Source organism: Taurulus bubalis (genome assembly GCF_910589615.1).
Source record: "Taurulus bubalis genome assembly, chromosome: 11".
Taxonomy (NCBI): domain Eukaryota; kingdom Metazoa; phylum Chordata; class Actinopteri; order Perciformes; family Cottidae; genus Taurulus; species Taurulus bubalis.
Window position 1 is genome coordinate 17,190,360 of NC_136599.1, and position 12,812 is coordinate 17,203,171.

Genomic DNA, 12,812 nt, shown 5'->3' on the forward strand with positions numbered 1-12,812 from the left:
TGCTAGACTAGGGATGGAGGAACATTATTTTTTTCGTTCAATTGTTCAGTGGAAGGCTCTGGCTTGTATGCAAAACCACAAAATAAAAACTGTTGGAAGTAAGACTCAAAGAGATTCAAAGCATGCTTCTGCCTTTACCTTCTCAGTCATATTGTATACTAGCCTGTATCTGGGCTTTACTTATTGTAATGTATGTGATGAGTGATTAAAACCCTACTACAGAAAGTATGAATGCTTATTGTCTCTGTCTGTAGCCTAACAAGACAAATATCATTATCTTATCTGTTTTGTCCCTTGCTTTTATTGTCTTTAGACCCTACAAAAATAGAATACCCACCTCAGGATGTGCAGATCATCAGTGGGACCACAGCCCAGTTAATGTGCCAGGCCGAGTTTGATGAAAGTCTGCGGGGAACCTTTGAGTTGGTTTGGAGGAAGGATGGGGAGGAGATCCCACTTGTCCCTGAGGAAAATTCCAGGTAGGTCGCTGTGGTTCGATAGTGTTTCCATTAGTTTTCAGGTGTGTTTTTGCTTTAGAGGACTTTGTTCAGTCTCTTTATCTCTATGCTAATGCTCGGGAAGAAAAAAATGCATGAAAAGTCCCAAAAGCTTTGTGCCTTATCCTGCTCAGTAGAGGGTCAACGGCAGGGGATTTTGCCTTTTGTCTGCTTAATGAATTTACTGATTACCTCTGCCAAGGATGTTGTATTTTTTTGCCTAATATTGGTTCGCTATCGAAGAAAAATGCAACGGTTTTACTAACGGTTGTCGGAAAGTTAGGCCGTAGCAAACTACTGCACTTACTTGAATGGAATACAAATCTGGCACGTATAAGCCATGATTGTCTATTACTGTGAGCATTTTGATGCAGATCACGATATAGATGTAGAAAAAAGAAAATATCTAAACTTTTCCTTTTATCAAAATCAATAACAACGTAGAGGATTGTGCAGCTTTTTCAGAGGTACTGCCTATGCTCACTGAGTACTTGATTGATTGCATTTATATTCCAGCTGTGTACTAACAAATGTGCTTCCATGTTCAGATACTTTATGGGTGATGGCATGCTGCAGATCATGAGTGTGAATCTGAGCGATCAGGGAATATACACATGCATTGCGAGGACCAGCCTAGATGAAGACAATGCCACTGCACTGCTCACTGTGCTGGGTAAGATGGTTTAGTAAATAATATAGTAGAGCGTGTAATTCATTATTCAGTGTGAATTATTTGAAAAGAACAATTATATGAATAATTTAAAACCGGTGGTTTTATTGTGTTTTGGATGACATTGTATCTAAGTGACAGTTTGTACTGAGCACCTCATGTTGTATGTATGTTGTGTTTCAGACGTTCCCGATGCTCCAAAAAATGTAGAGATATTTGAACTGAAGAGCCTGAGAAATGTTCGCCTGTCTTGGATACCTGGGAGTGATCACAACAGCTCTGTAACAGGTAGGAAGTTAATGTAGGAAAAGTCGGAAAGAGGTGAATACTGCAACAGATAAACAACACTTTTTAGGAGATCATCAACAGTTGCTTACATACTGTGTGCTGTTGTGTCTGTCAGTTGTTACAATTGAGTTTACATCACACATGATGATGTGATTACGATGTAATTGTGTTGTAGTTTACAAAATATTTAGCGTGGGGAAATTAGGCATGTAGGCCCTTTCCATCTCTGGCCATTCATAAGACACGACAGGGCTGAACGAATTTAATAGAGTTTAGTAGAACAGACGAGACTCCAGCTTTATTGTCCAGCTGGAAGCTTTTAGACAATAAAACTCATAAGAGTATATTAGCACATAAACAAAGTAATAACATGCACACACTCTGCTCAGGAACCTGGCACTTTTTACTGTATCACGTAAAATCTGCAGACTACCGTTTACAATTGATTTAGAAAGTTTCTTTAAGGAGCTTCTATAGCCGAGTGGTTATATAACCGAAACGCCACAGGTTCAATTCTGACCTTTAGACTTTGTTTCATGTCATACACATGTCTCTCTCTCTCTCTCTCTGTCTCTGTCTCCCTCATTACTACACTGTCCTCAATCAAATAAAGGAAAGAATGCAACAAAACCCCAAAAATATGTTATTTGATGCAAGTTCTAATTCAGTTCCTGAGCATCACAAAACGCTGTCATGTTCCCCTCTGAGAGTTACCAGATTCTGCTGCACTAACTAAAGTTTTTTAACTAGCACTGTCTGCAAATAGTTGTGAAGTCCTGAGGATCCTGGCAGGGAAGCTTGTGTCTCATTTATGCTTCAAAAAAGGACTCATTTATTTTTGGAAGTTGGGGATGATAAAAATGAAGATCAATTGATAAATATATCCTTGTAGTGTTTATTAGCTTGGATATGCGTTATGTGTTTGCAACATACCTCAGTTGTAAGGCCAGCTCTTTTCTCATTGATATCTGTGGATCAGTTTGGCTCCGTACCAGATGTATGTGTATAATTATATTCATTCAATGTAATTAATTTGCAATTTAAATTGCCAAAAACTATGTCTTTACCTAAAATCATTCCCTTCTTTTCCTGTATTTATTAATTTCTACATGATTGCACATTCAGTTTGGTAGCAATTCATTTAGATTTCGAACACTTACGAATCATCATAATTTTTAACACGGTTAAAGGTGTAGAGTAGTTTATTTAACCCTACTATAATTATTATTATTATTGTTATTATTATTGTTATTATTATTTGTTGGTTACTTGGGGGCAATGGAAGCAAGTTGTGAGCATAACATTGACATAGTATTACCTTTTTAAGTTGATACGGAAAATGTACTAGCAAACAGCTGCTCATTTACACATCCAGAAGTTAAGGAGTAACAGTATCATATATTTTATATTTCTGGCTACCTGTCCAGTATTCACTCTACTCTCTTTCTAGCTCTGTTTTTGGTCTCTACCATCTCTAGAGCAAAACTTGCGGCTCTTTAACTGCTTAATGCTCTGCTTAATGCTCTGCTTAATGCTCCGCTATGTTCACCCGCCAGTCGTTTTCTGTGTCTGTCCGCGCTGTAGTGTTGTTGTTCTTTTGCTTTTTTGCTGAAAACTGCTGCCTGCTGATACAAGTGGTCTAGCTTAACAGAAAGGCTGGAAGCCTCCAAAGGAGAACAAATCTGCCTCCCAACACACCTTCAGGTTAATGCTAAGCCAACTTAATCACCCCTGACTAGCTTTGTACTTAACACACAGATAAGTAAGTCCTCTCTTCTTACTCTTAGCATGTTGAATTATTCCTTTATTGGTGTTGTGAAAGTGTTCCTATGTACTGAAGTTAATCCATCAGTAATGTTGAGTGAACTGTGCAGTAAGTAAAACAACTAGTTGTCTAATGCATGCTTTCTCAGCAGTGATGCCTGAACGTTTCTCTTGTCTCCTCCATGAGCACAGAGTTTATAGTGGAGTACGAGGAGAGCCAATGGGAGCCCGGCAGGTGGAAGGAGCTACAGAAAGTCCCCGGTAACCAGGCAACAGCCGAGCTTGCCCTACAAGGACACCTTAACTACCAGTTCAGGGTGTATGCTGTTAATGGTGTTGGACCTGGACCCCCCAGTGAGCCCACTCGAAGACACAAAACACCTCCTGCTGGTCAGACTCGCTCCCTTTAATTAACATTTTGCTGTGGTTATTTGTTGGTTGTGAAAGCATGCAAAGTGACATTTCTTTAAAAAAAAATATGCAGAGAGTTGGACAGCCTTTGGCCATATACTGTTGTAGCAGTATGGGGTGTAGATATTTTTGGGTCTGAGAAGCATTAACTTCAGCACATGTTTCTGCTTGATCTTGGCTCTCATATGAATATACTTATGCCAGGATACTCGTACTACGATTGCCAAAGTGTCTCAGCTTGTAGTTTTAGCTGATCAGCGTGAATACATATTTGTATTTTAGCAGAAAATTACTACAGTAAAAAATAGTAAGATGAACTCCTTTTGTGCTATTTTTCCCCATTTAAAAATATATGATTATACAACTTCTCTACAAAGCTCCTGAAAGAAACCCAGAAAACATAAAAATTCAAGGCCATCTCCCTCATCAAATGGACATAAGCTGGGAGGTAAGAGACAGAGCATACCGATCTATAAGACTGTACTCTGGAAACCATTATACTTTGGAAGCACGATTTCTTTAAGTCATCAGTACACTTTTCTGTTGTAGCCACTGTTGCCTATTGAACACAATGGCCCCGGCCTTGAATACAAGGTGAGCTACAGGAAGCTGGACGTGGAAGACGTCTGGAAGGAGCATCTGGTCAAAAGGCAATCCTTTGACGTGAAGAACACGTCCACTTTTATCCCTTATGAGGTCAAAATTCAGAGCAGGAACAGCCATGGCTGGGGACCAGATCCTAAAGTTTTTACTGGTTACTCTGGAGAAGACGGTGAGTTACAGACTTAATACCTGTTCTACTTTATGTATTCATGTCATTAATATATTTGCTTTTCAATATATGTTTATTTACTTCAGTTCTTCTGTTAAATTAAAACGTCTAAGGCTGAACTAGCACTTTAGCTGTTGTTTGGCTCGTGACTTATTACTGTGTTATCGTATCCCACCCTGTCGTCAGTCGTCTTTTGGCATTGTCTGCGGGAAAATGTGTCAGGTTAAGTTCTTTCCTTTTTTCCTTTTGCTCGTGGTTATTAACCCTGTGTGGCTGTGCCGTAGTGACTTTTCCTACCCTCTGAAAAAGAAAAAAAAGAAACATCTTTTATTAAATCGAGCAGGTGGCAGATAACCTTTTGTAAAGCAAAGGGATGTCAAATGTTCACTCCTGTCTCAGAAGCTGTGGGAGATTTGACAGATCACGACACACTTCTTGCTGTAGACATACTGAAGCACAATGGCTGCTTTTCTCTTTAGTGTCTGCTGTGCTTTCCTACTTCTACTCCAATAGCATGTAGAGCAGAAAATATTGAGATCATTTTCATTCCATTTTTGGTGTTGTATTTGTCCCTGAAGAAGAAAAAAAGACTGCCTCATTTGGTGTCCAGCTGAGTTTGTATTTGTGCATGTGTTTGCTGATCTACCAGCATCACTGTTTTTATTTACTGCCATAACCAGCATCATCTCTGCACAGCCTGAAAAGAGAGAACGACCTGTTCCTCCTTAAGCACAGCAGCTCAGACCATCAAATTAGGCTGTTTTTGTCCAACAGGATAGTTGTGTTGTTTCCCTTACTGTGTATGCATGTATATATTTCTTCTTAGGTAGTATTAAAAAGTTTTGGCAAAGGTACCCTGTTGTTTTCAGTATTTCTGTGTTCCTGACCTCCCTCTTTGTTTGGTTTAGTCCCGACTGCAGCACCACGGGACATAGCAGTGGAGGTGATCAACACCACCATCCTGAGAGTTAGCTGGACGCCGGCCCCACCTGCCACAGTGAGAGGTCATCTAGGGGGCTACGATGTACGTTTTGTTGAAACCTGATTTCTTCCAGACTACGTTGTATAACTGATAGACTTTCAATGGCAAAAGAGGAACTCTAAACAACACATTTTGTAGCACTTTACAGTATCTTACAACACAGTAATTACTTGGTGTTGACATGAGAGAGGTACAAATTAGAGTTAAAGTCCTTTACCGGTGCAATTAGATATTTATTCTATTTATCTTATTATAATAGATATTTGCAGACATTACCTCTTTTCACTCCTCTGTCTTCAGTGTTTCACAACCAAAGACACTAATTTTCATTGTTTTGTCTTTTTATAAGTTCCCTTTTCCGCCAATATTGAAAGTGGAAACAAATGTTAAAGCATGACTATTTTGAGGTGCTGTATCCCAGTAGTCTCCGACTGATTATATAGTTAAATAGGACATAGAGAAAGATTATTCCATGAAAATGTAATATTTTGTGGGGTTCAGTGGACTGCATTTGGTTTCACTCTCTGTATTTCAAACTCCCCTAATGGCCCTTTATCGAACGGTGCATCTTCTCCAGTCCAATGATTTTTTTTATTAAGAAACAACTACCTGATGAACTCAACGATGATAGTTTCATTCATGTATAATTGATCAATAATTCAATTAAAAGGCATTTTTCAATGTGGTAATATGATACACATTCTGAGAAAGGGATGTGTCGGTGTTACAGTGGTTAATAAAGTGACAACTTGACTGTGGGACGTAGCTTCTTTCATACACCTTCAATTAAGGTGATTGGTAACAAAACTCACGACTCATATGTGATCTCTGATTTGACATATCTGCCTCATTAAAGGGGAAACCAGGCATTAATTGCCGCTCCTCAACATCTTCTATCCATCTCAATCTTTCTCATCCCCCCTCCTCTCTGTGGACTCTGTCAAACTCGTCCCTCATCCCCATTTTGTTTCGCTCTCGCAGGTTCACTGGTTGAGGAAACGAAGTTGGCTGAAACCCAACAAGATTTTAGATGAGCGTCGGTCGCTGTCTTTTACCGGAAAGAGGACTCATGCCATCGTGCCGGGCCTTGAACCTTTCTCCGAGTACAGACTCACTGTCAATGTTTTCAACAAGAAGGGCAATGGCCCCAACAGTGACCCGGTCACCTTCAACACCCCAGAGGGAGGTGAGCTGACACGAACGCACCACACACAACTACTGCCACTAAGTACTCAACAACAACAAAAATTACTCAAGCTTGCAGCAAAATATAGTAATAACATGGTGGACATTGAAAGTGAATCAAGCAACGTGACAAGGACATTTATATAAAAGCACTTATTTAATTTACATTAAAGCCCCCTGCTTTGAAGTTGCTACACTTTGATGTTTGAGCTCACTTTGCAGCATAATACATGTGCAGAAGTTGACACCAGAAGACTGTTTTGCCTGTGTGCTCACCTTAAATCTGAATTTACCGACAACTATGATCACAACAAATCAGTCATGGTCCAGTGTCCAACTTAAACAAATCGAAACCTCCAATGAACAGACACTGAGTATTAACTTTTTAGTGACGTAGGAGACGAAAAACACATTGGATTTGGGATTTTCAAAGAGGGAGAATGAGTATGTAATATAGACAATTTAACGAGGTAATTTAACTTCTGTAGGAAAAACAATATCGACACAAATTATAGTATATACGTAAGTATATCTAAAATAAAATATCTAAAATACAATGTTAAGCTTTTAGGCCAGAAGCGAAAGAAGAAGTCATCAAAGGTGGTTTTTCATGAAAATCATGCTTAATGTTACAGCCTTGGGAAACGACAAAGCTGCTTAAAACAGGCAAACTGTCATATGGTTATACGATCAGAGTGTTTTTCATCTGTTCAAAAAATAAAAGTGAAAAGAAAGCTTAAAACACGGAATAAATATCCACCATGAAAATACACTTAGAAGAGAAAGAAATCTAAATTTAATTGGACATGACTGAAAATAAATAAAACAGACTGGCACTTTGATGCCATGTTTTACCACCTTCACATGAATAATAAGTTGCTCGAGAAACACGTCTATACAGTAGAAATGTTAACATTACTGTAATTTTTATAGTTCCTGAGCAAGTGCCCATCCTGACTGCCTCCAACGCTCAGAAGGACTCCATTCTGCTGGTTTGGGGTCCACCGCAGGAGAAGAACGGCGTCCTCACTGGTTATCTCCTGCAGCACCACCTCAGTATGTACACACACAATGCTGTTTGACTAATTACTCATTGACTTACACAGTGCAGACCTCTGGCCCTACGTGAGGTTTTCCATTAATAGATGTCTCCTTGCTGTAGCTCAGTGCTTTGTCTGCTGTGTGAGACGATGTGGGCGAAGTGTGTGCCGGAGTGTAGCTGCAGTGTGAGTAGTGTGGGGGGTGGGGAGGACCTGGAGTGGGTGGACCTGGGATACGACAGTTTATCGTCGAGTCTATAGGTTTAATGTTCATTTGATAAACCTGAAAGCTACATACTTAGCCATGTACTGTTTCCTCCTCTCCTCTGTGTTATCATACCAGACACTAGGCTGCACTGTTTAACACTGAACACTCCACGATGGTCTGCAACAGTCCGACTGTGCAGAGGCCACTTCATCCTTCCTCTGTGTTTCCTATCTGGTATCCTCATGGACCGCAGGTTCTCTTCCAAAAGAATAATTTAAGTCAGTGCTGTTTGTGCCTCCTAAACTAATTTCTTTGGCATTTATTTAAAAAAAACATCTTTATGCTTGAGATCAGTTAGGGTGAACGAGTGAGTGAGGGGCTTTCATTACGCTCGCTCTGTTTTCGAAGCCTACACTCTCGTTGGCTGACATTTCTGAAATCTTTTGTGTAAAATGTGAAAGCAGAGACAGCCCTTTGCCGCCTCCACCAGCAACCCACGGAGTCTGGCCAGCTCCTCAATACACTCGGTCCCCCTCTCCTTTCAGCTTTTTTTTTTCCATATCAGATGTCAGACTTTACACAGATATTCCCACACAATAGAGTCCGTAGGTGTTGGATTTTTTTTTGGGTTGCATTGATTCACCATGTAATTCAGGCTGATCTCAAATGTAGTTTTTATCTCAAGTCTATTACATTGTATACTATCAGAATCAGAACCATTTATTGCCATGTATGTTTTCACATAAAAGGAATTTGTCTTGGCGGGAGGAGCATACTATTTGACAATAACAACAATAAATATTTAACGATAAACAAAGTGCAACAATGGGAGGGATATTTACAATGAAATCTACTATTCTACAGTAGAATATACAAATTAAAATAAAGTGCACAGGCAACAGATGACAGTACTTAAGGTGAAATGTAAGTGTAGTGTGAAGGTGACAGGTGTAGAGTGTAAAGTAAAGTGGCAAGTGAGTTTAAATATGAGGAATGAAGGGATGTGCGGGAGAGTGACCGGTGGGAAAATTGTCTGGGGGTGACAGTATATGCACATCCAGTTGAGTCATGCAACCGCTGTGTAATTAGTCAATGGATAATTCTGACCGTGTTCACAAACACGGGTTATCCAGCTTTCTGGGCTGTAAACAAACATACATTTTCCGAAGCTGCATCACAGGTTTGGCACATATTTGGTTCTCACCTGCGTCTCAACATTGGCACAGTATCGATGTGGGGGTGTTCAGGAGAAATGTATTTCTTTCTACAGTCTGCGCACATACTGTATTTTGATCTATAATGCAAGTTTGGTGATACATTATGCTGCTTGTGACTTCTTCTCCTCTGATTTCCTTCGACTGTGTCTGCCTTTGTTTATTTTTTTCTTTAGTCTCTTTGTCTTGCTTCTTTTTTCCCCACCTGCTCGTCATTTTTTTATATATATCCTCCAGGTCTTCCTCCTTCTGTATTTCTTTCTCCTCTCTCCGCCTCCTCTATTCACTGATTGCCACTTGTTTATACCCCCCCCCCCCCCCCCCCCCCCCCCCCACACACACACACACAGCTCATCATGAGCTCTCTATCTCCTCTCCCCTTTCTTCATAATGTATTCCTCCTCAGCTCACCTGTCATGACATGTATCTGCGATACTCACTTTCTGCCTGAGCTAGCATGACATCTCTTCACCCCCTCCCTCAACCATTGACCCTCATTATAGTTGTGCTCAATGGACATACAACATGAGCCAAAGGTGATGACTTTTTCTGCGTGTGTATCCGTCGTCGGCTCACTCATGATTCGTGGACTGACCAGACATCTTTCTCCTTCTTCTATAGTTAATGAGACCACACTGGAGGTGGTTGATTCACAGGAGATGAACATCACTGGGGCTGACACCACCCAGTGGCAGCTTCAGGGTCTGGAGAAGAACAGCCTCTACCGCTTCCATCTCAGAGCCTGCACTCGAGCAGGTTGTGGACCTCCGATGGCCCAGGAAAGCAACACTGTTACTCCAGCACGTGAGTGGATGAAATCAGTGCACCTGTCCTGATTAATAAGATCGTATTTCCATTTGGTTGAGGTACAAAAGCCAGACCAGTGTTTTTGAAGCATACTACAGACATGGTAGTTGTCTATACAATGCAATAATTCATACATATTGGGGATATTTAGAGTAATTGTACTGATGATGTCATCAGGATTATCTGGGCTTTTTGCTTTACGCAAAGGCGGTGATACAAACTCGTGCCATGGAGTTTGAGAGAAGTGGGTGTAAACAAGGCATGGACGGTCCAGTGAAAAGACGCATTGTTGGAATTGTAGGACCTGTGCTTTAGGAGCTACGCCCACACCGAGTAAAAGTCAGAGTATTTTATCATCATATGTAGATGAAGGTTTTGTCTTTGCATCAGTTCTTTGTCACACATTATTGTGCCTCTTTGGATTTTCACTTCAAAAGCTGATCAAATCTGTTTCCTTGAAATGATAATAGGCTTTTTAAATTGTGCCCTTCACACAAATAAAGCTTCACGTCTTTTACAAAGCAACAAAACAAATGGTTGAGCAAAAACAAGCACAAAGTAAGATAACAATGTAGCAATGGAATAAGCACAGCATAACATCAGTCTTGATTATTATTATTATTAGATAAGATACTCAGGAGCCTAAGTGAAATAGGTAAATTATGTTTCAAGCTGTTGCTTTAAAAGGCTCAGTGTGATTGCCTCCCTAATTCCCTTGTGAATGCTTTTCCACAGTTTGCAGATAAAAAGGTGCATTTCCAGTTTTCTTATGACAGCGATTGAGAACATCTAACAAACCCACGGCGGAGGATTCAAGTGAACCTTAAGTCACATAAATCAACAGGGATTCTGTAGTGTAGGCTGGTCCTGAGCCATTTCGAGCTTTCTATGAAAGCTGAAGAACTTTATTTTAGGCAGTTTTTAAACGATTCCGGGAGCCAGTGTAGCCCATCTAAAACTGGAGTGCTGTGCTTCTTCTTTATAGTTTTGTTTTGAAGTTTAGCAGCAGAATTATGAATAATTTCTAACCACTAAATACCCTTTTAAAAAAAGTTAATTGAAAAGTTACAGTGAGATGAAAGCATGAATCAGCTTTTTGGCATCGTGTTGGCTGAGGAGCTGTTTCTCACATTAACTAGACCAGATGAAGGAATGCTATTTTGGCCACCCTGCTGATTGCTGCAATTTAAAGGTTAATTCAGATTCAAAGACAGAGGCTTAAAGTATGACGTTTGATGTGATCTGGGGAACCAGAGATCCAAGACTCTTGGATAGAGCATATCTTGAGGAGCTTTATTTGTTTTTTCTTTGAGCCGTCGATATACATCATCTAGTTTTTGATTGCAGAAAGACAGGATGCGAGTGAGATTAAGGCAGTTTGTTAATTTGGTTCTTCTGAAATCCATACTATTACTAAATCTACTTCCTGATCAACATACATAGCTGTCAAGATGTAAAGATACACAAAACACATTTAAAACATCACCAGAAATACAATGATGTGTTGTTGTGAGACGTCAAATTTGTCATTTGGTGCATTTGGCATTTGGTCATTTTTGTCTTAAAGTCTCACTGGAACTTCTCCAGAATATTGATTTAATTTCAGAAAGTGGATGATTTAAAGATAACAGATCATCAGCCTAACGGCACTACAACCAACTATCAATCTCATGAGACAAGTTTATTATTTTAAGGACATAATCTTAGACACCATTAAAGACACATTCAAAGCAGCTGTAGTTGATATAAGACACCACTTGGAAGATTTATGATCAAACTTTAAGGAACACTTCATCCACAAAGCAACCATTTCAATATTACAATTCATTCACACCTGCAGTGGTTGTTGAACCTGGACCCTAAGTACTTTAATTCATCAAGGATTTACATGTTTTTGTTCTCCGTTCACCACAGAAGCATGCAAGAAAAACAAAATCTTCTTCAAGAGTTCAAGATAACACGAGTTGAGTAATTAATATGTAAATGATCATTTTGTGCGTGAAATTTCTTTTCAAAGAGCTTTTATGCAGAAATAAACAGAAGTTAGCCTTTTGAAGAAGTGAATGCACAACACCCGCTTTGATTGTTTTGAAATATTTAGTAAATCCTTAACTGTCTGCAGTGAAGTCTGGAAAGATAATGTCAGAGGTTGGGATGGGTTTTAACAGCTGATCCATCATGGAAAACAATATGGTGGAACGTGCACTGTTTTCTCTGATTATACATACAGCTTTATTGTAAGTAGTTATGGACTTGTCATAAATTAAACATGGACCTCCAGTTCTTCTGCATTTCCTGTCAGTGGCTCGACATGATCTCTTATGCACTCAAATAGAGTTGATAAATCATGGTGATGTTCTGTCACACAATCCTTTAATGACCTTGAGTCATCCCCAGGTTGTTGTTCAGGCTGTCATCCATTTCACCCATAGGCTCGGTCTCACTGAGGGAATTAATGAGCTGATGAGAACAGAACCTCTGCTTTGGCATCTCTGATTATTTTCTGAACATTAAAAAGTTCTAGTCAGCTACGCTGTCCGTCTTGAGCCACTACAATTTGATATATGTATATATATATATACATATATCAAATTGTATGTGATTATAGCCTAAGTTACTTATTTTGTTCTTTTATTTGCTTTGTTTTCAGAAAAATATGATTTAGCAAAGTACATTGGTACAGTTTGCTGGATGTGTTTCTTTCAGCATATGCATTTTGCCACTACGGGGTGCCAAAGCCCAAAATGTTCAGATTCTACACACACGGTGGCTTTAATTTCCATATTACATAAAACAAAGATATGCATATTCTGCTTGTTTTGGTTAAGCTCTTTATTAACAATTAATTTAACACGCAACACTAATTAGAGTGACAGTATTAGCTGCATTTGGCACGTGTTAATGTCAGCCTTCATATTACACAGTGAACAGTGAAAATTACTTTCCAAACAGTTCAAAATTCCAGTAAAACTCC

The 12,812-nt window shown here is 39.5% G+C and overlaps 1 protein-coding gene across 1 annotated transcript in view; it reads left to right on the plus strand.

The window, feature by feature from the left end:
* The window catches only part of chl1a (cell adhesion molecule L1-like a), a 47,886-nt gene that overhangs the window by 24,932 nt on the left and 10,142 nt on the right, over positions 1-12,812 (plus strand). Inside the window, exons 14-23 of the mRNA XM_079225630.1 lie at positions 314-479; positions 1,046-1,170; positions 1,351-1,455; positions 3,412-3,609; positions 4,008-4,078; positions 4,180-4,402; positions 5,311-5,426; positions 6,366-6,570; positions 7,503-7,625; positions 9,653-9,835. Of these exons, the coding sequence (XP_079081756.1) occupies positions 314-479; positions 1,046-1,170; positions 1,351-1,455; positions 3,412-3,609; positions 4,008-4,078; positions 4,180-4,402; positions 5,311-5,426; positions 6,366-6,570; positions 7,503-7,625; positions 9,653-9,835 (1,515 nt within the window). The remainder of the gene's footprint in view (positions 1-313; positions 480-1,045; positions 1,171-1,350; positions 1,456-3,411; positions 3,610-4,007; positions 4,079-4,179; positions 4,403-5,310; positions 5,427-6,365; positions 6,571-7,502; positions 7,626-9,652; positions 9,836-12,812) is intronic.